This window comes from Myxocyprinus asiaticus, chromosome 4 (assembly GCF_019703515.2).
Source record: "Myxocyprinus asiaticus isolate MX2 ecotype Aquarium Trade chromosome 4, UBuf_Myxa_2, whole genome shotgun sequence".
Taxonomy (NCBI): Eukaryota; Metazoa; Chordata; class Actinopteri; order Cypriniformes; family Catostomidae; genus Myxocyprinus; species Myxocyprinus asiaticus.
In genome coordinates, this window is record NC_059347.1 from 29,185,001 (window position 1) to 29,205,711 (window position 20,711).

Below are 20,711 nucleotides of genomic sequence, written 5' to 3' on the forward strand. Positions count from 1 at the left end.
CTGTCCTTGTGCCTCGGCGGATAGGAAACCCCCTGCTTGTCACTGTCCGGCAGTCTGTCCCACAGCCGGACAATTTCAGCGGCTTCCCTATCTGAGACGCAAGGCTTTTCCCTGAGCTCGACGAGGTACCTGGCCAGCTCCACCACTCGATCAAACCCTGGAGTGCCGTCTGGTCCTCTGCACACCTACACCCAGAAAGAGGATCAGTTAGTATGGATGAAAATGTCCTCCAAGCGATGGCACGGTAAAGGAAGCTTGCACGCATACCTCTTCTTGGGGCGCCTGCAGGTCCTGGGAGGACTGAGAGGGTGACGGTACATCCCGAGACAAGCGGATTGCTTCCTTGGTGGACATCAAAGAAAGCGGAGAGATGGTGTGGTCCTGCTCCTCGTCCTCGTCCTCGTCCACAAATCCCTCATCTTCTTCCTCCACCAAGTTGTCTGGGACTCCGTCTGGGGCATCTGGGTCCCGCCCAAAGTTCTCCCTGAACTCCCAGGACTGCTGCGAGCACAGGTACTCCACCCCGATGAGCTCGCCTGACAAAACAAAATTAAATAGAAAACAAGGTTTGACACAGACGTCTGTGCGTTACAAAGAAAACAAAAAAGCGTGGCATTATAGACGCATACCTGTGTACTGTCTTGGCTTGGAGTAGTCTTGTACAAGACAGTTGCCAAGAAGACGCTGACTGAGCTCATTGAGGCTGTGCTGGAGCGAGGCACTGTAGCAGCGCAGCGATGATGGGGCCTCATCCCTGATGGTGGCGGCGGCGGCGGCGGCGGCGGCACGGTCCTCGTTCCACCGCTCCAAACCCTCAAGCAGATAAGCCTGGAAATTTTCCAGGTTAGCGCTCGTTCCTGATTAAAAGAAAAGAAGGAACCATTAAATAACTAAATGTAGAATTACCAAAAGCATGAAACGAATAATCACGAAAACACACCCTGAGGTGGGATCTTACCCGGTATGAAGCGGTTGAGGTGGTTGTGGAAGGACTCCAGGGAAGTGGACCCCCGGGCGCAGCGGTAGACGGGAAGTGTGAGCCCTCCCTTTGTAATACTTCCTGTCTGGGTGTACAGCTGCACTCCAGGGGGGTCCTGGATGCAAGGAAGATGGCGCTTTTGGGTATCCCAAATGACGTCCATCCTCTCCTTGTCCACCAAGGGGATGCCCATGGTTTCCCTGGCGTCCTTGAAGGCCTCCAGCATCTCTCCAATTAGCTGCTCTGTCGCCTCAATGCCACGTGTGCAGCGGCGACAGTGCTGTGCCAGCTGTCTGGAGGTGAGCCTGCTGGTAAGCAGCTCATCTGTGAGGCCCGTGATGCCCTGCCGTTGCTCCAGCTCCCTCCTTTTGGCCTCCCTCAGCAGGGCCACATCTCCCTCATCCCAGACGAAAATGCAGGAAGAGAGCTTTGCCATGAACAGACCGTAGAGCGGGTGGCTGTCAGTGTGCAGACCTGCGGCGAAGCGCCGCATGAAGTGCCACACATCTAGACGTATCACCAGATCACTCCAGCCGCTGAACATGGCACCTGCTCTGGATGTGCCCACAGAAGAGCAGCAGTCTCGGTCCACATAAAGGAGCGCGGGGGGAGGGACTCCAGCCGCCTTGTACCTGTTCACCAGGCCTGTGGTCATGGGCAGCAGTCCCTGACCCTCATGTGAGGTGAGCGCAGACATGAGGACCTGTCCGTGCTCATTGCCCACATTGGTGATCCAGGCTGCGGTCCCAGCTGCAGCTCCCGCCAGTTTTTTGGCCACCTAGTGTTGGAAAACGCAACAATTCAACGAGCTCCAAACATGCCTTACATGTACTAAGGATCAAATGCATATGTAGGGTTATGTGTATTTAAAATGATCTGTGATTTAATACGTTACCTTTTTTGTGGAGTCCATCTTCAGGATGGACCCAAAGACAGAGGTGACCCTGGCTTTGAGCTCACCATACCGGGACCGGACATCCTCCGCGTGGACATAGAGGAGCCACTTGGCGGTCGGTACCGGCGGCATGGGTGGTGGAGGTGTGATGGGCCGCGTGCCCTGTAACCGGTCGCACACAGAGAGGTATTGCAGGGACCTCTCCATCCAGTCCTCGCTATGCTGTTCACATAGTTTGTGATATAGCATAGAGGCGCTGTTACCGAGAGTGCGCTCCCTCATCAGCTTTGCCACATGCATATCACAAGAGAACCTGTTAAAACACACAGAAAAAAACAAGTCAGAGTTTGTTAAAGTTCATTTAAAGTGTTACTTTTTTTTCCCCAGAGCAGAGAGAAAGGTGTGCTGTTTCTCTGGTGGGGGGGGGGGGGCCTTTACCCATCCCGAATTGAACAAAAGTGTTATTTGAATAATTTACATGATATTGTTACAATACCAGCCTAGTTAACGGTATAACATTTCAGTACTTAATTGCACCTGCCTATGCATATGTGCCTATAATAAGAAATTTTTTCATGACTCACCGGTAAGTGAGGATAGCTGGGAACATCCTGCGGTGAGCCGGGTCCAGCTGGTCCAGGATTTCATAGGACCACGCAGCCATCTTCTTATGGCAGCGCTGACACTCCAGGTATTCTGTTGCCAGAAGATACCAGCCGTGTAAATTCAGCACCCGCCTCACTGTCTTGTAGAGCCCGCAAGATGTGAAACGCTGACCGGACCGTCTGCAGTTTGGCAAGCTGCAGATCAGCTTATAGGACCACATCCTGTAGGGCATCCACAAACACAGCGGCCAGGTGAAGAACATGTCCGGCGATGCTGGAGGCTGATGATACTGCAGACGTGGCTGGGGAGGGTACCACCACATCTGCAGGTTATCAGTTAGCACTGCCTTTCCACCCTTGTGTCGGAAGAGGGTGCGGCCAATCCACTCATGCTGTTCTTTTGGAAGGGAGCGCTTCCAGGCCTCGGGGAGAACAACCTAGACACACACAAAAATATATATGTATGTGTGTGTGTATGTGTGTGTGTGTGTGTGTGTATATATATATATATATATATATATATATATATATATATATATATATATATATATACACACACATACACACACGTATAGATTGATATGTTAAAAAAAAAAAAATGTGAATGTACATTTTTGAATATTTACTGATGAGACATACCAACACACTTGTGGTGTGAAAACTGTACCTCAGAATCCACTGACATCAGCCTTTCAGTGGCCCTCTGCTTCAAGCATGGTGAGTGGATCGGCTTTGAAGGTGGTGGAAGTACTGTGAATAACACATCCTTTTAACTTTATACTTAATTATTTTGTAATAAGTATCGTAATTTTAATAATTTTCAGTTTGAAGATGGTTATGGTTACACAATACAATATGATGTTAGTAAATGTATTTGTAATCATATACGGTCAGCTGGGCATGGAGTCATTTTTTCACCACACAAAAGAAAACACTCACCCTGTGTCTCCACCTCCATGGCTGAAGCCAGCAGATCATCATCTGTTGGCTCTGAGGGCAGAAAATTGATAACCTTATTCATATTTACATCAGAACGTGCATAGAATTACGCCAGGAATAGATCTATAAACTCACCGTGTGCTGTGGCTGGCTGGGAATGTGAGCTTTGGGTGGGAGGAGGAGAAGCCGTACGGGAAGGGTGCGGGACAACAGGCTGGGATGCAGAAGATGCCTTTTTTCTACCTTGAGCCCTAATGTTCTGCTGGTCCCTCTGCAGGATGTATTTCTTTAGGGCATCCATCTTGCTGCCTGCGCTGGTGTCCTGGCTCCTGATGAACCTCAAGTAGCTGCATAGGAAACATATACATACAATGAAATAAAACAAACGATGATAACGATGATGATGATGATGATGATGATGATGATGATGATGATGATGATGATGATGACAAAATAAATACAAAACAGCATACAATTAACAAGCAAGCATAAACATATATATTACCTTTTCCTCTCCCTGTCCTTAGCCTCATAGAGCTCCTTGTAGGTGCTCTTCTTGTGGACCCCAAAGCCCACCAGACAGTCACCCTCACAGCCAGGTAACGTGCCCTCTCTCTGCCTGCGCACTTTGATGGCTTCTGCAACCTCCTTGAATGCGCAGGCATACTGTAGAAAGGCATCCTTGTTGGCCATGAGGGCACCTCTGTCCAGTCTGCCAGCCTCCCGCTCCCGCTGATGCCCAGACAAGACCATGAGGGAGTAACCAAGGTCATTCTCTAGCATCCACTTGAAGGTTTTCCCCCTGTACTGACCAAACTGCACGGCACTTTGACTTGCCAGCAGCAGGTCATCAAGGGGATCCCCTCCACCTTGGATAACCTTGAGCTTGGCCTCCCCCAGCACAGCCTCAGGGTCTTTAGGCACAAAGGGCACTCTTTTTGACACCTGAGAAAGATGGACTTTCTCCACAGTGGCTGCCCCCTTAGATGCCCTCAGCACCAGTTCTCCAGCCTCCGCACGTAGGTTGGGTTTGCTTTTCATTCTGCAACAGTAAAGCAATGCACCTGTTGTTATGAGAAACAATGCACTGAAAAACACATACACAAAAGAAGTATTTATGGAAAATATACATTATTAATTGGCATACACAAAAGAAATATTTGGCAGATCCATCAGAATTTCTGAAATCAAGAAAGGACTCTTTTGTTGGGTTTTTGTTGTTGTTAAAATTGTTTTTAAACGAATTTCGTTTTCTTTTAATCGTTTGTTGATTATTCGCGGCAGAAAACTGACAAAGATAGTAAAGGGTAATAAAAAAAAAAATAAAAAAAAAAATAAAAAAACGGATCAGCATTCTGCATGTATTACACATTTCAAAGAGAAATAAAAAAAATTAAGTGCATTTACTGGCGTCGATACAAATCATGAATGAAACAATACTTTTTATACTGAAATCTAATCTAAACATCCTCTCAACTTTACGAACGGGTCAGTATTACCCCCATTACTTCTCCCGCCGCCTCTGCATGCATTACACATATTTGAAACGCTTATACTAAGCATCTTTTAAAGACAAGACAGAAAGGGATGACATTTGTTTACTTACGTGATCCCCACGGCCACCCATCGGCCAATGGGAGAGACGCGCGCCCCATCGACCAACGGGAGAGACGCGCGCCCCCTCGGCCAATGGGTGACACGCGCGCCCCCTCGGCCAATGGGTGACACGCGCGCCCCCTCGGCCAATGGGTGACACGCGCGCCCCCTCGGCCAATGGGTGACACGCGCGCCCCCTCGGCCAATGGGTGACACGCGCGCCCCCTCGGCCAATGGGTGACACGCGCGCCGCAGAAACAGTTCGTCAGCCGTCCAATGGGCAGAAAGGGATCTGGGCGGTACGCGGTGAAACAATTCGTCTTTTGACCAATCAGGACGCGGGATCCTCTGAAACAAATCGCAACATTCACCCGAAGATTGGTTTCTGCTTGGCGCAAGGATGACACGCAAATTCGTGAAGCGCTCCATATTTTGATTATGAATTTACTGAAATCTTTTGATCTACTGTATGTATTAAGAGAAAAATGCTGGATCCCATGTATGTATGCGAGCAATACCGCCGCTAGAGCGCAACCTCTGCCCGTGAGGGTGACCTCGCTCAACAGCGCCACACTGGTTTATTGCTGAGTATACAACTCTTCCAAAAAATTTTTTTGTTATTAACATTTTTATTGATTCATAAATTAACAAAAAAAATACAACAACATATATATATTTGATCAAATACTTTAAACATTAAACCCCCACTATATCTCTCACCCCATCTCCGCGCACCACTCCGGGAACGAGGGTGCTCCATCCGACTTCCAACTCCTCAAAATAACCTGCCTATCTATATGTATAAGTGATGTCATAACTGAATCGATTAGCCAGAATTTTGGACAAAAATTTTACATCTAACTGGATCAGGGAAATTGGGCGGTAACTTTTACACTCGCTTGGATCTTTGTCTTTTTTAAGAATTGGACTGATCCGGGCTTGCGTCATGGTTGGAGGAAGCTTTCCGTTCTTTAATGATTCAGTATGAACTTCTAACAAAAGTGGAGCCAGTTCTGTAGCATAAGATTTGAAAAACTCAGAGGAATAGCCGTCAGGCCCCGGAGCCTTGCCTGTAGGCAAGGCCTTAATTACCTCATCAAGCTCCTCCAAGGTTATCTCAAAATCAAGAGAATTTTTTTGCTCAGTCATCAGTTTAGAGAGATGGTTCCACAAAGTTCCTAATATCTTCATCAGTAGACGAAGACGTGGAACTATAGAGATCAAAATAGAATTCTTTAAAAGCATTATTAATATCAATGGCCGAGGTAAATATATCACCACCAGCAGATTTCACTGAGGGAATGGTAGAAAAAGACTATCTCTGCTTTTTTATATCTAGCCAAAAGTTTTCCTGCATCCCCCGACTCAAAGTATGACTGTCTTGCCCTAAATAACCAAAACTCCACTTTCTGCGACAAAATAGTATTATATCTGTATTTCAATCGGGTCAATTCTCTGAGGCCATCAGACGACATTCAGCGCTTCAGCTCTGCCACGGCACTTTTAATATTTCCTTCCAACTCCACAAGTTCTTGTGCTTTGGATTTTTTGATGAATGAGGCATACTGTATGATCCGACGTCTAAGAACCACCTTAAGTGCCTCCCAAGCTACGCCCACAGAGGAAACTGAGGACCAGTTGGTATCCATATAAACATTGATTTCAGCCTTAAACATTTGTTGAAAATCAGGATTTTGCAAAATGGATACATTAATTATATGCGCCAACTATATGATTTATTTTTCTCCGTATGTGGCAACACCTCTAAACTCACCAGGGCATGATCTGAGACCAAGATATTTCCAATTGAGCAATCAACAACAGATGAAATGAGGGATTTGGATATAAAAAAAAAAAATGTATAGTCCCTACCAGATGGGTTCAAAAGTCTCCAAATATCCGAAAGACCAAGATTTTTACACATCCTGTGAAGCGTCAATGTTGCTCTAGGGGGTTTACACACTTTTGCTTCACTGTGATCAAGGACTGAGTCCATAAAATTATTAAAGTATCCTCCCAATATTATATCATGAGGGGTGCCAGCGACTTGCAACATCCCTTCAAGATCTATAAAAAAGCCCTGATCGTCAGCGTTAGGTGCGTAAATATTAGCCAAAATCAACCTTTGCCCTTGAATTTCAGCTAACACAATAATGACTCTTCCTAATTTATCTTTAGTCTGTTTGAGACATTTGAATTGTAGAGGTTTATTAATCAATATAATGACTCCCTTGCTCTTACTTGAGCCAGCACTAAAAAAAAACACGTCCCCCATATCTTCCCAATTTTTTCAGCTTCCTGCTGGGAGAGATGTTTTTCTTGAAGAAACACTATATCATATTTCTTACGTTTAAGAAAAGTAATAACCTTCCTTCTTTTTATGGGGTGCCCCAACCCATTTACATTCCATGTGGAGAGAGATAGTACACTTATATTAACATTTGACATTTTGATATAGTAGAAAAAATAAATTGTGTGTCAAAAACAAAATCATACAGACCACATTCCCCATTAGTGAAATTAATCAAACCCCAAACTTCCCCCCCGAACAAAACAAACAGAAAAAAGAAAAACGTGCGCATTAACCCTGCGCACGAAAGCGCCAACCGGCGACAGTCCCTCTAAACTCAAAAGGTCCATGAACGCCCACGAGCCCCCACGACAACTTTGCCATCGGATTGCTCAATTTTGCCTCACAAATTTGTGAGGCAAAATTACATAACAGAAAATCCCCAGCAAATAGGAAGAATGAACACAAAGGATGTGTAGATTCATTCACTGAACTGTCTCAAAGGTGTGATCTTTCACAAAACAAATTCCAGCTGATATAAAACCGTTCAGTTTCCTCGGTCGGACAAACAAATATTCAGTGAGCCGGCTGTTATGAGTTCAGCAGATGACGTAATCATTCCAGTGTCCCGTAAAAATAATCAACAAAACAAACTACAGCCAGCAGGAGGAATAAGCACAAAGAATGGACAGATTTATCCACAGGTGTTCCAAAGGAGTGTTATTCAATAGAACAAGCTCCAGCTGCTAGGCGGAACCAATACAAAAAGAAACGAAACCGGCATCCCAGTTCCCCGGATGGTCGAGTCAATTCCAGAAAATCGATTCGTCTCTCAACATCAGTCACTCTTGTAACTATCTCAGAGAATTTTATTTCCATCGCCGTAATCAATCGCGTATTACAGCGAGATCCTCCAAGTCAGCAAGAACCTTCGTCAACTTCACCGACATGTTGGACAACTGACGCTGGATCTCCTCTCCAGCCGCGCTATCTAAATCGAGTCCCCGGTCTGTAGGCCTGTCGGGGCTTTCATCCTGAACACGTAAGTGTCTTTTAATGTCTCCAGAGCCCGAGGATTTTGACATCTTTGCCATGTTTTGCCTCAGAGAGCAAATGTGTAACTGGGTGTATCAAATTTCACCAAATTATAACATGAAAATAATTATTTTATAAATTATAAAAATTTAGCAAAGTGCGCAGAGCTCGTCGCTCACACCTCTGCTTCCTGCATGGCGTCACGTACAAACATATTTTTGACGAATAATATATTTATGTAAAAACGATTGAGATGTACTCACCATTAATGTAACTGTTGTGCATCTCTCTCGCTGCAGTTTGGCTGAAAAACCTTACAAACTTTTGCACTTGAAACGCACAAAGCAAACACAAATCAAGAATAAAAACACAATTTTCATGCACTAAAAACGTTACTGTGTTGACTGTAGGCCGCATTTATATAAATCTGATTTCGGTATTCATCGATCATCAGAAACGGCATGGAAAATTATCATTGCCTTGTCTAAAAAAGGCATTTAAAAACTGCATGAATAATAATAATAAAAGAATCAGCAAAATGCTTAAAATAGTAGATGCAGCATAGCGTGACATGTCAACGTTGTTGACCAAAACTGATCAACACACTAAATCATCCCCTCATACTCCATGCCTCAGCCACAAATGCATCAATTATCATGTAACACAGTTTTTGTTCCTGGGTAGTAAGTGTTATTTCCTAATTGTTTATGCCTCAGAAGTATAGAAAATGGCTATTATTCCCCGCAAACTTTGCTTTTGTGACCAGGATAGTGATATTTTGAAATGTACCTATTTCCATTGAGAAATGGGCGAATGTGTGTCTTTTCGTTCACGTAAAGTCAGAAAAAAACAACATATCCAAATGAACGTGTTTATATTAAAGTAATACAAAAATGACTACAAAAGATTTAGGAGTAGTATTTTGAGATTTACGATTATACTGTAAATCACTTTCACGAATCAGTCCCCAAATGTAGTCTCCCATCATGTTCTCGTTATACTGTCCTTGGTAGCGGCGTTCAAAGTCCAGTATATCCTGATTCAGTAGGGGTAAAATCTTTCCGTGGCAGGGAGAGCTGCCGCAGAGACCTGCCACCGCCGCAGGCAGCTCTCACTCGGCTCTCACTCGACCTGCCACAGCTCTCACTCGTTACCTGCGCCTCCCTCTCGATCCGTCAGCGTCACAGACAGCTCCAACTCACACAGTCACCGTTACTTGCGCCTCTCTTGCGATCTTTAGTCCTGTTTTAAATATTTGTTAAGGGCTTATACGTTTCTTAATTTTTAAATAAGTGTTCTTTGTCTTTTAAAGGATTAAGTTGCAGTCCAAAGTGGTTCAGATGACTGCTGGTATCTGCCTTGTAGCAGCATGGTTCATCTAACAGTCATCATCTATACAAGCTAAACAGGACTATATGCCAGCAAATTATAAAATCCTCCTATTGATTCAGCTCACTCATTTGATTGGCTATTGATAGTTGGCATGTTCTCTTTTTACTTAAATTCAATATTTCTTTATACATTTTTATACCAAATTCACAAAAAGAGAGTATTTAAGGAGATTTATTAAAGCAAGTGATGATGACATACAGCAAATCTTCTAAGCATATTATTTTCTACATATATTGCTTTTTGTGTTATTATTAGGGGAGATCAGCACAGCATCTTATAGACAATTAAAACAGGCTAAATAAATAGGGGTAGAGTGGCACACAAACAAACACAAAAAAACATGTCAGTGCTTTTGCAAACCGCAAACAAATATGTTTAATGTTTTATACGCTGTGATACACAATAACTGTTTTTTTTTTTTTTTTTTTTAAAAAGGAGTGAAAAACATTTTGTTACTGTCATAACAAAAGCTACATATTTTCACTATACAACACTGTAGAATTTAGATAAAGCCCGTCATATTGCACCGAGCCTCTGTAACTGAATATGAAAACACCATAATGATTTTAATCCAAAACTTTTCTCAGATTTAGCCAATTGAATGTTAGATTTTGATGTTAAAATATTACATTTACATTTATTCATTTGGCAGACACTTTTATCCAAAGTGACTTACAAAAGAGGAAAACATAAGCGAATCATCTTAAGGAGACAGTGGTATGAAAAGTGCCGTATTACAAAGTTTCACTAGCATCAGAATAGTATTCAAAACAGAATAAATTGCAACAGGAATTTTTTTTAATGACTGGTTAAGTGCTCATGGAAAAGATGTGTTTTTAGTCGTTTTTTGAAGACAGAGAGTGAGTCAGCATCACGGATGGTGTTGGGAAGGTCGTTCCACCAACGTGGTATGATGAAGCTGAAAGTCCGGGAAAGTGTTTTGGTGCCTCTTTGTGTTGGTACAACAAGGCGACATTCCTTAGCCGACCGCAGGCTTCTATTGGGTGCGTAGCTCTGCATAAATGATTTTAGGTATGCTGGAGCAGACCCAGTGACTGTTCTGTATGCCAGCATCAGAGCCTTGAATTTGATATGTGCATCAACCGGCAGCCAGTGGAGAGAGACAAGGAGTGGTGTAACATGCGCTCTCTTTGGTCCATTAAAGACCAGACGTGCTGCTGCATTCTGGGTCATTTGCAGGGGTCTAATTGCACATGCAGGGTGGCCTGCAATGAGAGCATTACAGTAGTCCAGTCTAGTTATGACAAGTGACTGGACAAGCAGATGTGTGGCATGTTCAGAGAGGAAGGGTCTTATCTTCCTGATGTTGTAGAGTGTAAATCTACATGATCTTGCGGTCTTTGAGATGTGGTCTGTGAAATTCAGCCTGTTGTCGATGGTTACCCCTAGATTTCTGACCGATTTGGAAGGCGTTACTGTAGTTGCACCCAGCTGCACGGTGATGTTGTGTTCAACAGCAGGGTTGGCTGGAAAGACAAGGAGTTCAGTCTTGGTTGGGTTGAGTTGCAGGTGGTGCTCCTTCATCCAGGCCGAGATGTCTGCCAGGCAGGCAGAAATTCGAGCAGTCACTGTGGTGTCGTTGGGCTGGAAAGACAAGTAGAGTTGCGTGTCATCAGCGTAGCAGTGGTAAGAGAAACCATGTACTTGAATGATGGGTCCCAGTGATGTTGTGTATATAGAGAAGAGAAGTGGCCCAAGCACTGATCCCTGAGGTACCCCAGTAAGTAGCTGATGTGGCTTGGATACCTCACCTCTCCAGTCTACCTTGAAGGACCTACCTGAGAGATGGGAGTTAAACCAGTCAAGCACAGTTCCTGTGATGCTCAGCGAGGAGAGGTTAGAGAGTAAGATCTGATGGTTGACTGTGTCAAAGGCTGCAGAATGTTCCAGCAGAAACAGGACGGATGATCTGGATTCAGCTTTCGCCCGTCTCAGCTACTCGGTGACAGACAGCAGGGCAGTCTCGGTGGAGTGTCCACTTTTGAAGCCTGACTGATTGTCATCCAGCAGCTTGTTCTGTGAGAGAGAGGCAGAGATTTGATTGAAAACTGCCCTTTCAAGTGTTTTTGCCATGAATGGGATGAGAGAGACTGGTCTGTAGTGTTCTATTTGTGTGGGGTTAAGTGCAGGTTTCTTCAGCAGCGGGGTTACTCGAGCCTGCTTATATGTAGTGGGAAAAGTGCCTGTAAGTATAGATGTGTTAATTATGTGTGTGAGTGCAGGTAGGATGGACGGAGAAATGGCCTGGAAAAGGTGAGAAGGAATGTGGTCAAGGGAACAGGTGGTGGGGTGGTTTGAGAGGAGGAGTTTAGAGACCTCAGTGTCAGTCAGAGGAGAGAACATAGAGACAGAAGAGTTGCATACAGGAGACATGTGTTTGACAAGGTGTGGTGCTGAGAATGTATTGATGATGGTTGTAACCTTATTAGTAAAAAATGTGGCGAAGACATCTGCTGTCAGTGATGTGTCAGGTGGTGGAGGGGGAGGGCAGAGAAGTGTGTTGAATATTATAAACAAGCTGCGAGTGTCTGTGGTGCTGTTGATCTTGTTCTGGTAATAAGAGGTTTTTGCGTTATCTGAAAAAGTTGCAAGCAGAGACCAACATTTACCTAGATCTGCTGGATCTTTAGATTTCCACCATCTCCTCTCAGCTGCCCTGAGGTCAGTACGATGTTCACGAAGGACGTTAGACAGATGTGAGCTGTGACGCAACAGATCGCGTGTGAGAGCTGTGCCGCAACGGATTGTTAAACTGAAATGTATAAAATTAAAACCATAAATAAAAGATGTGTTTTCAATTTTTATTATGTGTGCAATATGCTAAATAACACATTAATAATGGTTTAAATATATACATACATACATTATATACTGTATGTACAAGGCATGTGTGTGTATACAGTATGTGTGTGTATTTTTAGATATATTAAGTTTACACATAAATACTGCATGATGGTAATGAATTATGTACTATTTTTATATCTGATGTGCTAGCCAATTCAGCTGAAATACTGATGTGCCAAACAACCACAAAATCAATAAGGCAACCAACCCCAAACACACTCTCTCCAAAAAAATTTTGGCCAACTACTATTGCTCAGGCAGGTTTACAAATCATCAACATAACATATAGTTATGAAATTACCAGAAAATTACTATGTGGCAACCAACCCCTGTTGCCGACGAACCATGGTAACCCCTATAAATTGTTGTATTTTATAGGTGTGTGTGTGTGTGTGTGTGTGTGTGTGTGTGTGTGTGTTTTTTTTCTTTTTTTTCTTTCTCTCTCTGTACTCCCAATAATGTTTTGTTGAGAAAGTATTATTGCTTTTGGCATATTGATATGGTGTATGGCTGTATGTATCCCATGACATATGCTAGTCTATCTAGTAACAAGATACACAGGTACAGAACGTTAATATAACATAATATTTTATCAAAATCTAACATTTAATTGGCTAGATTTGAGAAGTTTTGGATTAAAATCATTATGGTGTTTCCATATTCAGTTACAGATGCTCAGTGCAATATGACGGGCTTTGTCTAAAATCTACAGTGTTGTATAGTGAAAATATGTAGCTTTTGTTATGACAGTAACAAAATGTTTTTCACTCCTTTTTAAAAAAACAAAACAGTCATTGTGTATCACAGCATATAAAACATTAAACGTATTTGTTTGCAAAGTGTTTGTGGTTTGCAAAAGCACTGACATGTTTTTTTGTGTTTGTTTGTGTGCCACTCTACCCCTATTTATTTAGCCTGTTTTATTTGTCTACAAGATGCTGTGATCTCCCCTAATAATAACACAAAAAGCAATATATGTAGAAAATAATATGCTTAGAAGATTTGCTGTATGTCATCATCACTTGCTTTAATAAATCTCCTTAAATACTCTCTTTTTGTGAATTTGGTATAAAAATGTATAAAGAAATATTGAATTTAAGTAAAAAGAGAACATGCCAACTATCGATAGCCAATCAAATGAGTGAGCTGAATCAATAGGAGGATTTTATAATTTGCTGGCATATAGTCCTGTTTAGCTTGTATAGATGATGATTGTTAGATGAACCATGCTGCTACAAGGCAGATACCAGCAGTCATCTGAACCACTTTGGACTGCAACTTAATCCTTTAAAAGACAAAGAACACTTATTTAAAAATTAAGAAACGTATAAGCCCTTAACAAATATTTAAAACAGGACTAAAGATCACAAGAGAGGCGCAAGTAACGGTGACAGTGCGAGTTGGAGCTGTCTGTGACGCTGACGGATCGAGAGGGAGGCGCAGGTCTAGTGAGAGCTGCCGTTGGCGGTGGCAGGAGCAGCCACGGAAAGATTTTACCCCCTCTCACCTTGCTCCTCCGAGTACGCTTCCAATTCTCCTTGAATTCGCCTTGCCCCAAACCACTGCGACAAAGCTGTTCCAAGCCGCTTTCTCCTTATTAGTGAGCTTCTTGGGGAATTCATTGCACTCTAGGATCATCTTTATCTGTGGTCCGACGAAGACACCGGCTTTGACCTTTGCCTCAAACAGCTTAGGGAAGAAGTCTTGAAGGTACTTGAAGGCTGCCGACTCCTTATCTAGAGCTCTGACAAATTGTTTCATAAGGCCCAATTTGATGTGCAGTGGTGGCATCAGCACCTTCCGGGGAAGGTGCTAGATGCTAGAACTTCAGCATGGCCCCTGCGCAAGGTAAATTTCAAAATATCACTGTCCTGGTCACAAAAGCAAAGTGTGTGGGGAATAATAGTAATTTTCTATACTTTTTGAGGCATAAGCAATTAGGAAATAACACTTACTACCCAGGAACCAAAAAAATTATAATTTGTTACACGGTGTTATGGATGCAAACTGAACTCGTCACTTACTGACGACTTTCACCGTTTTGAATGCAAAACATGTCACTTACCTAGTTCATGCAGATCCGAGGAGGTTTTATTGTAAAGGGTCCAATTTTTACAGTAAAATTTAATGAGCCATAAATGTCCATGTAAATACAGGTTATCTGATTGGCTGATCACATGCTTGACAACTACAGCAGCGCGTGCACAGAGGGACTTTTATTTACTTTCACTGTGGTTTAAAGTTTACATATAACGCTCAAAACATTAAGTGAATATGTGCACAAGAACATTGGTTGTACATTGGTAATAATTTTGTTTTTGTGATTTATTTTTAATTTTTATTTGTATTGTTCTTCATGCCCAACAACACCAACAGAGAGGTAATCACACAATTTTGGAAAAGGTTACCTGAAAATTGCATTTATGAATAAAACGCTTATCAAAACATAATACACAAGTTGACAGCTTGTTGATAGAGCACTCTTGTTCCAATAGTAAATAAAATGCTAATACTAATATCAAAAAGCTGTACACAGGGTTCAGCTAATAGGCATGCGTGTTCTTGAGTTGACTGACAGGCGATGTCTGTATCTGAAAGGTGATTGGCTCTTTTACCTGTAAGGCAGGACTTCCTTTTCTACACCTGTTTGCCATTCCGATTTCTCCCATTCATTTTAATAGAAGTGCTCCATCTCTGCTAAACTGTCTCTGGTAACACACAAGAAGAAGAAACCAGGCAGCTGCCCATTAAACTCGTCAGACCAGGGGCAGACTTAGCAGTAGGCAAAGACAGGCAACCGCTTAGGGCCCCTAAAACTGAGGGCCCCTTAAAAATACAAATTATATATTTTTTATTATTATTATTATTACAAATAACAGATGCTGAAACTTGAAATATCCCTGTTATATCACTGATATGATTGAATGGATGCAAAAAACGATCAAACATGGTTATGCGATACAGTTTGCACACCGGCCTCCCCGTTTCAATGGTGTTCTGTCTTCCACGGTTTCACCCGAAGAAGCGCCAGTGTTACTAGCTGAAATACGCAATCTCTTTGTGAAAAATGTGATAGAGATTGTGCCAAATTGTCAAGCACAAAAAGGGTTTTACAGCCATTATTTTCTTGTTCCAAAGAAAGATGGCGGGCTTCGGCCGATCCTGGATCTGAGACATTTAAATCACGCCCATTCAAAATGATTACTCAGAATGGATCTTATCACATGTATGGCCAAACGATTGGTTTACGTTGATAGATCTAAAGGATGCATACATTCATATCCAAATTGTACGAAATCACAGGATGTTTTTGAGATTCGCATTCGAGGGAACAGCGTATCAATTCAAAGTCCTGCCCTTCGGAATGTCTCTGGCTCCTCGCACATTCACAAAGTGCATCGAAAGATGCGGTTCTCACCCCTCTGAGACTGAGCGGCGTGCGCACCTTGAACTACCTCGATGATTGGCTGTTTCTGGAGCAAACAGAAGCTTGTTATGCCAGCACAGAGACTTACTGCTTCAGCATCTAAACAGCTTGGGCCTCAATGTGAACTGGGTGAAGAGCATGCTCTCCTTCAGCCAAAAATAAATAAATAAAAAATCTCCTTTTTGGGAGTCCGCCTCGACTCCACGAGCGGGCACACGCACCTCATGAGCGAGCACGTTCAGACCATTCTACAGTGTCTGTCTCAGTTCAAACTGGGGAGAAAACTTCTACTGAAGCTGTTTCAGAAAGCATTGAGATTTATGGCGGTGGTCATTCCATTAGGTCTCTTACACATGAGACCTTCAGTGCTGGCTAAAGTGCTGTGTGCCACAACATGCTTGGCGCCAAGGGCGTATGCGTATCACTATATCCCGCGCTGTATAGATTCTTTAGCACCATGGACAGCTCCTGTGTTTTACAAGTGAGGTGCTGTGCTGGGGCACGTTGTCAGGCGGCGCCTAGAGCTATCGGCTGTATTTCTAGCCTTAAAGGGTTTTCAGTCAGAAATAGCAAACTGTCATGTCCTGGTTTGCTCAGACAACATGACAGTTGTGGCATATATAAACTGCTAAGGTGGAATTCAGGAGACTTCATCCTCAAACTGTATTGAGGATTAGGGGAAATATTCGGCAAAGCAGAAATCGATCTATTTACCTCAGTGGAGAATACCCACTGTCCCCTCTGGTACTCGAAGGTACAAGCCCCGCTGGGAGTGGGTGCAATGGCACACAAATGGCTGGCGAAATGCAAATATGCATTTTCCCCGGTATGCCTGATTCACTCTGTCATATGTAAAGTCCAAGATGACAAGGAAACTATTCTATTAGTTGCGTCGAAATGGCCCAACCAGCCATGGTTTCTGGAAATCCCATACAGCTCGCCATGGGAAATACCACTGAGGAGGAATCTCTTCTCTCAGGCTCAAGACACAATCTGGCATCCCCAGCCCCAGCTGTGGAACCTGCATGTGTGGCCCCTGAATGGAGCGCACTAGACGTGCCAGAACTGATGCGTTCAGTCATGAACACCATTTTACAGGCCAGAGCACCGTCCACGAGACACCTCTACGTGCTAAAATGGAAGCTGTTCACTGATTGGTGTCTCTCACATGGCAAAGACACAGTAAACTGCCCCATACATGAAATTTTCATATTTCTTCAAGAGCGATTAGACGCAGGACTCACCCCGTCAATGCTCAAAGTGTATGTGGCAACTATATCTGCGTATCATGCAGATGAAGCCAGCGCCTCTATAGGCAAGCATGGTTTAATCATAAAGTTCCTTAAAGGAGCAAGATGATTAAACCACCTCGGCCGGCTACAGTCCCGACTTGGGACTTAACTTTAGTCCTAAAAGCTCTCACAGGGCCCCCTTCGAACCTTTGAACTCAGTTGATTTGCACATGCTCTCCATTAAGACCGCACTACTGCTGGCTCTGGCCTCAGTAAAATGGGTCGGTGACTTATATTCACTTACATGCACTATCAATCAACAATTTATGTCTGGAGTTTGGCCCCAGTCTTTCAAGAGCCACTGTCAAACCCAGAAAAAAGGCTATGTGCCTAAGGTCCCAACCACGCCATTCAGAGCGCAGGTGGTTCACCTTCATACCTTTTTACCTCCTCCATTAATTCAGATGAGGAACAATAACTGCATTTGTTATGCCCTGTGTGGACACTAGGCATACATTGAGCGTACACGCCAGTTCAGACTGTCTAATCAGCTCTTTGTATGCTATGGAGGATGCACAAATGGAATGTCCATCTCCAAGCAAAGACTTTCTCACTGGATTGTCGATGCAGTTGCCCTGGCTTATGAGTCGCAAGGTAAGACTTGCCCAATTGGTGTTAAAGCACTCAACTAGAGGCATGGTATCCTCATGGGCATGGACGAGTGGTGTGTCCTTTCAGGACATATGTTTTGCAGCAGGATGTTTCTCTCAAAACACATTCGCAAGTTTATACAACCTAGATGTAAAGTCTCTCTCTTCGCATGTCCTCTCTGTTTAGAGTGCTTGCTATCCATTGGCCAAATATATATATACTTATGCTCCTTCCTTTTAGGACAAGCTTCTCTTCTGTTAAACAACTGCCTGCATTAGGTCATTGCAATTTACCATAAGTCACAAGCACTTACATTATAAAGAAACTCCCTTCCTGATTGGATTCGTGAAGGAGTTAATTCGTACTATATGACTATAGTTCATATATTTGTCCTGAGTGCTCCCCTCCTGGTCCAACACAAGGGTCACTCACTGCGGCATACTCTTGTCGGTCGCCGTCCCACGAGACTGCAGCGTCATGCTTCCTTTCTGGGAGGTTATGTTATGTGATGGGATTCTGTTCCTCATATGCATTAAACGCAATGTCAAGTGTACTGAGTCATAAGGGAACATCTCAGTTACATACGTAACCTCGGTTCCCTGAGATGAAGGGAATGAGACATTGCGAACTTTAGCTCCACAACAAGGCACAAGCGATGCGCTCCTTATTCTCAGTCAGAAATTCGGAGGAAATGGTGTTTGTGCACTTGCCCACGCTATTCTCCAACTCACCATGTGTCCCACCGAAAGCAAGAACCACATTATAGCGACCACGAGGAGGTTAACCCAACGTGACTCTACCCACCCTAGCAACCGTGCCAATTGGTTGCTCCTGACTGAAGTCACTCAGCACACCCTGGATTCGAACTTGCGACTCCAGGTGTGGTAGTCAGCATCTTTACTTGCTGAGTTACCCAGGCCCCAATGAGTTAGTGCTTTTCTAATACACTGGGAATTCATCCAGTAGTTTAACATGTAGAAATGAGCACATAATAGGTGATACTTGTGACTTGGTGCATCACATTAGCATTGGAATGCCAGATCAAATGTAAGCAATTATTGTGTAAATCATGTCATGCAATGTCATTACTTCATTATCAACTACAAGAATAATGTAATTTAATAAATTATATACTGTAAGTGCAATTTAAGAATCCTATGTATGGAATGAACTACAAACCTTTATTATTTTACAGTGGTGATGACCCACCCACATACACTACAACAGTCAAACAACTAAAGCTGGCTATGTAAAGATTTTCTCAATACACAAGATAATAGCCATGATAATATAAGCTAAACATGACACAAAACACATCCTTTATTTAAATCCTTAGACAAATCTAAAGAGAGGCCTTCTAATTTTTCCCAAGCCACGGCATAAAAAAATAAAAATAATAAATTGCAGCATGAAAGCAGCCTATTTTAAAACCAAAAACCCATTAATAGATGAATACAATAATTTGATAATCAAATTAAGCTGTGCCCTATTACTATCACAAATCACTGTGAAAACACACCTTCGGAGGGCCACAAGAGGAAACTACGCCTTAAGTCCAGCAGTGCCAATATGAGGCGAGACGCGCCCCTGAAACAATTTGTCGGCCATCCAATGGGGCGAGGGGTGCGTGGGCGGAGCGCGGTGAAACAATGAGTCTGGCTGCCAATTCGAGCGCGATGCCTGAAACAATTTGTCGGCCATCCAATGGGGCGAGGGGGGCGTGGGCGGAGCGCGGTGAAACAATTAGTCTGGCTGCCAATCTGAGCGCGGTGCCTGAAGCAATTTGTCGGCCATCCAATGGGGCGAGGGGGGTGTGGGCGGAGCACGGTGAAACAATTCGTCCGGCTGCCAATCCGAGCACGGGGGCGTCTGAAACAAATCGCAACATTCACCCGAAGATTGGTTTAATAAAGAATTTAGGCCACCTGCCTGATCTGCTCTGGTCTACTTGGTCCTCTGAGCCTGCAGCGTCGCCCTGGCATTCCATACCTCCGGCTCCGCTTTGGTTCCAAGCCTGCCTGACTTTGCCTTGTTCCTCTGCTCCCCTTGCCCCTTGTGCCCTCCTGAACTACCTGTTTTCCCCCACACCCCATGGACAATTTGTTTTTTTGTTTTGTTTTTGGAGCGTCTGGAATCCGCTCCTTTAAAAGGGAGGCTCTGTCACCTATTCCCTGTGTTTTTGCTTAGACTTTTATTTTGAAATTCTTTAGTTCCTGTATCCTGTTAATTTTGTAGTCCTTTGTAGTTTCTTGTCATGATTGGTTTTCCCCTGATTGTTTTCCCCAGGTGTTCCTCATTTCCTTGTTTGCCCATTTGTATTTAAGCCCTTGTTTCCCCTGGTTTCTTTGTCAGTCTTCACATGTGTTGTCACATTCTGTGCCTGGTTTCCCGTGTTTTGTTTCGTTTTATTCTGAGTACTTTGTTTATCTTTTGATTTCCATTAAAAGCTGCATTTCGAACCTCATTCCTCGCCTGCCTCTTCACAGATTTCATAGGACAAAAGCATTCACATGACATTTTAAAAAGACAAACTATTGTTTTAATTTGACTGAAATCAAACTTTTAAAGTGCATGTAAACATACTGCAAGCCCTGGGGATTAGACCTTTTCTGAGCTAAACATCCATGAATAACCAAGGCAAGTTAGTTCTATCATAAAGTATGTTGACTTATTAGAGCGATGGCATAGTGGTTTGTGCACATGCTCCAACATGTTGAGCTGTGACTCAGTTTGAATCTGGCTTGCAGCATCCTGTTCCTCAATATCTCCATCTCTCTCTCCACCTATCGTCTATACTAATGGTGG

The 20,711-nt window shown here is 43.4% G+C and overlaps 1 protein-coding gene across 1 annotated transcript in view; it reads right to left on the reverse strand.

Annotated features, from left to right (window-relative positions):
- The window catches only part of LOC127439734 (uncharacterized), a 6,066-nt gene extending 1,012 nt beyond the window's left edge, over positions 1 to 5,054 (reverse strand). The window contains exons 1-10 of the mRNA XM_051695978.1: positions 3,924 to 5,054; positions 3,554 to 3,765; positions 3,419 to 3,469; positions 3,147 to 3,229; positions 2,459 to 2,916; positions 1,875 to 2,187; positions 959 to 1,757; positions 630 to 857; positions 268 to 536; positions 1 to 185 (exon numbers count right to left, since the gene is read on the reverse strand). The exon at positions 1 to 185 is cut by the window's left edge and continues 72 nt beyond it. Of these exons, the coding sequence (XP_051551938.1) occupies positions 1 to 185; positions 268 to 536; positions 630 to 857; positions 959 to 1,757; positions 1,875 to 2,187; positions 2,459 to 2,916; positions 3,147 to 3,229; positions 3,419 to 3,469; positions 3,554 to 3,765; positions 3,924 to 4,459 (3,134 nt within the window). The 5' untranslated portion in view covers positions 4,460 to 5,054. The remainder of the gene's footprint in view (positions 186 to 267; positions 537 to 629; positions 858 to 958; positions 1,758 to 1,874; positions 2,188 to 2,458; positions 2,917 to 3,146; positions 3,230 to 3,418; positions 3,470 to 3,553; positions 3,766 to 3,923) is intronic.
- Positions 5,055 to 20,711: the final 15,657 nt, after the last annotated feature.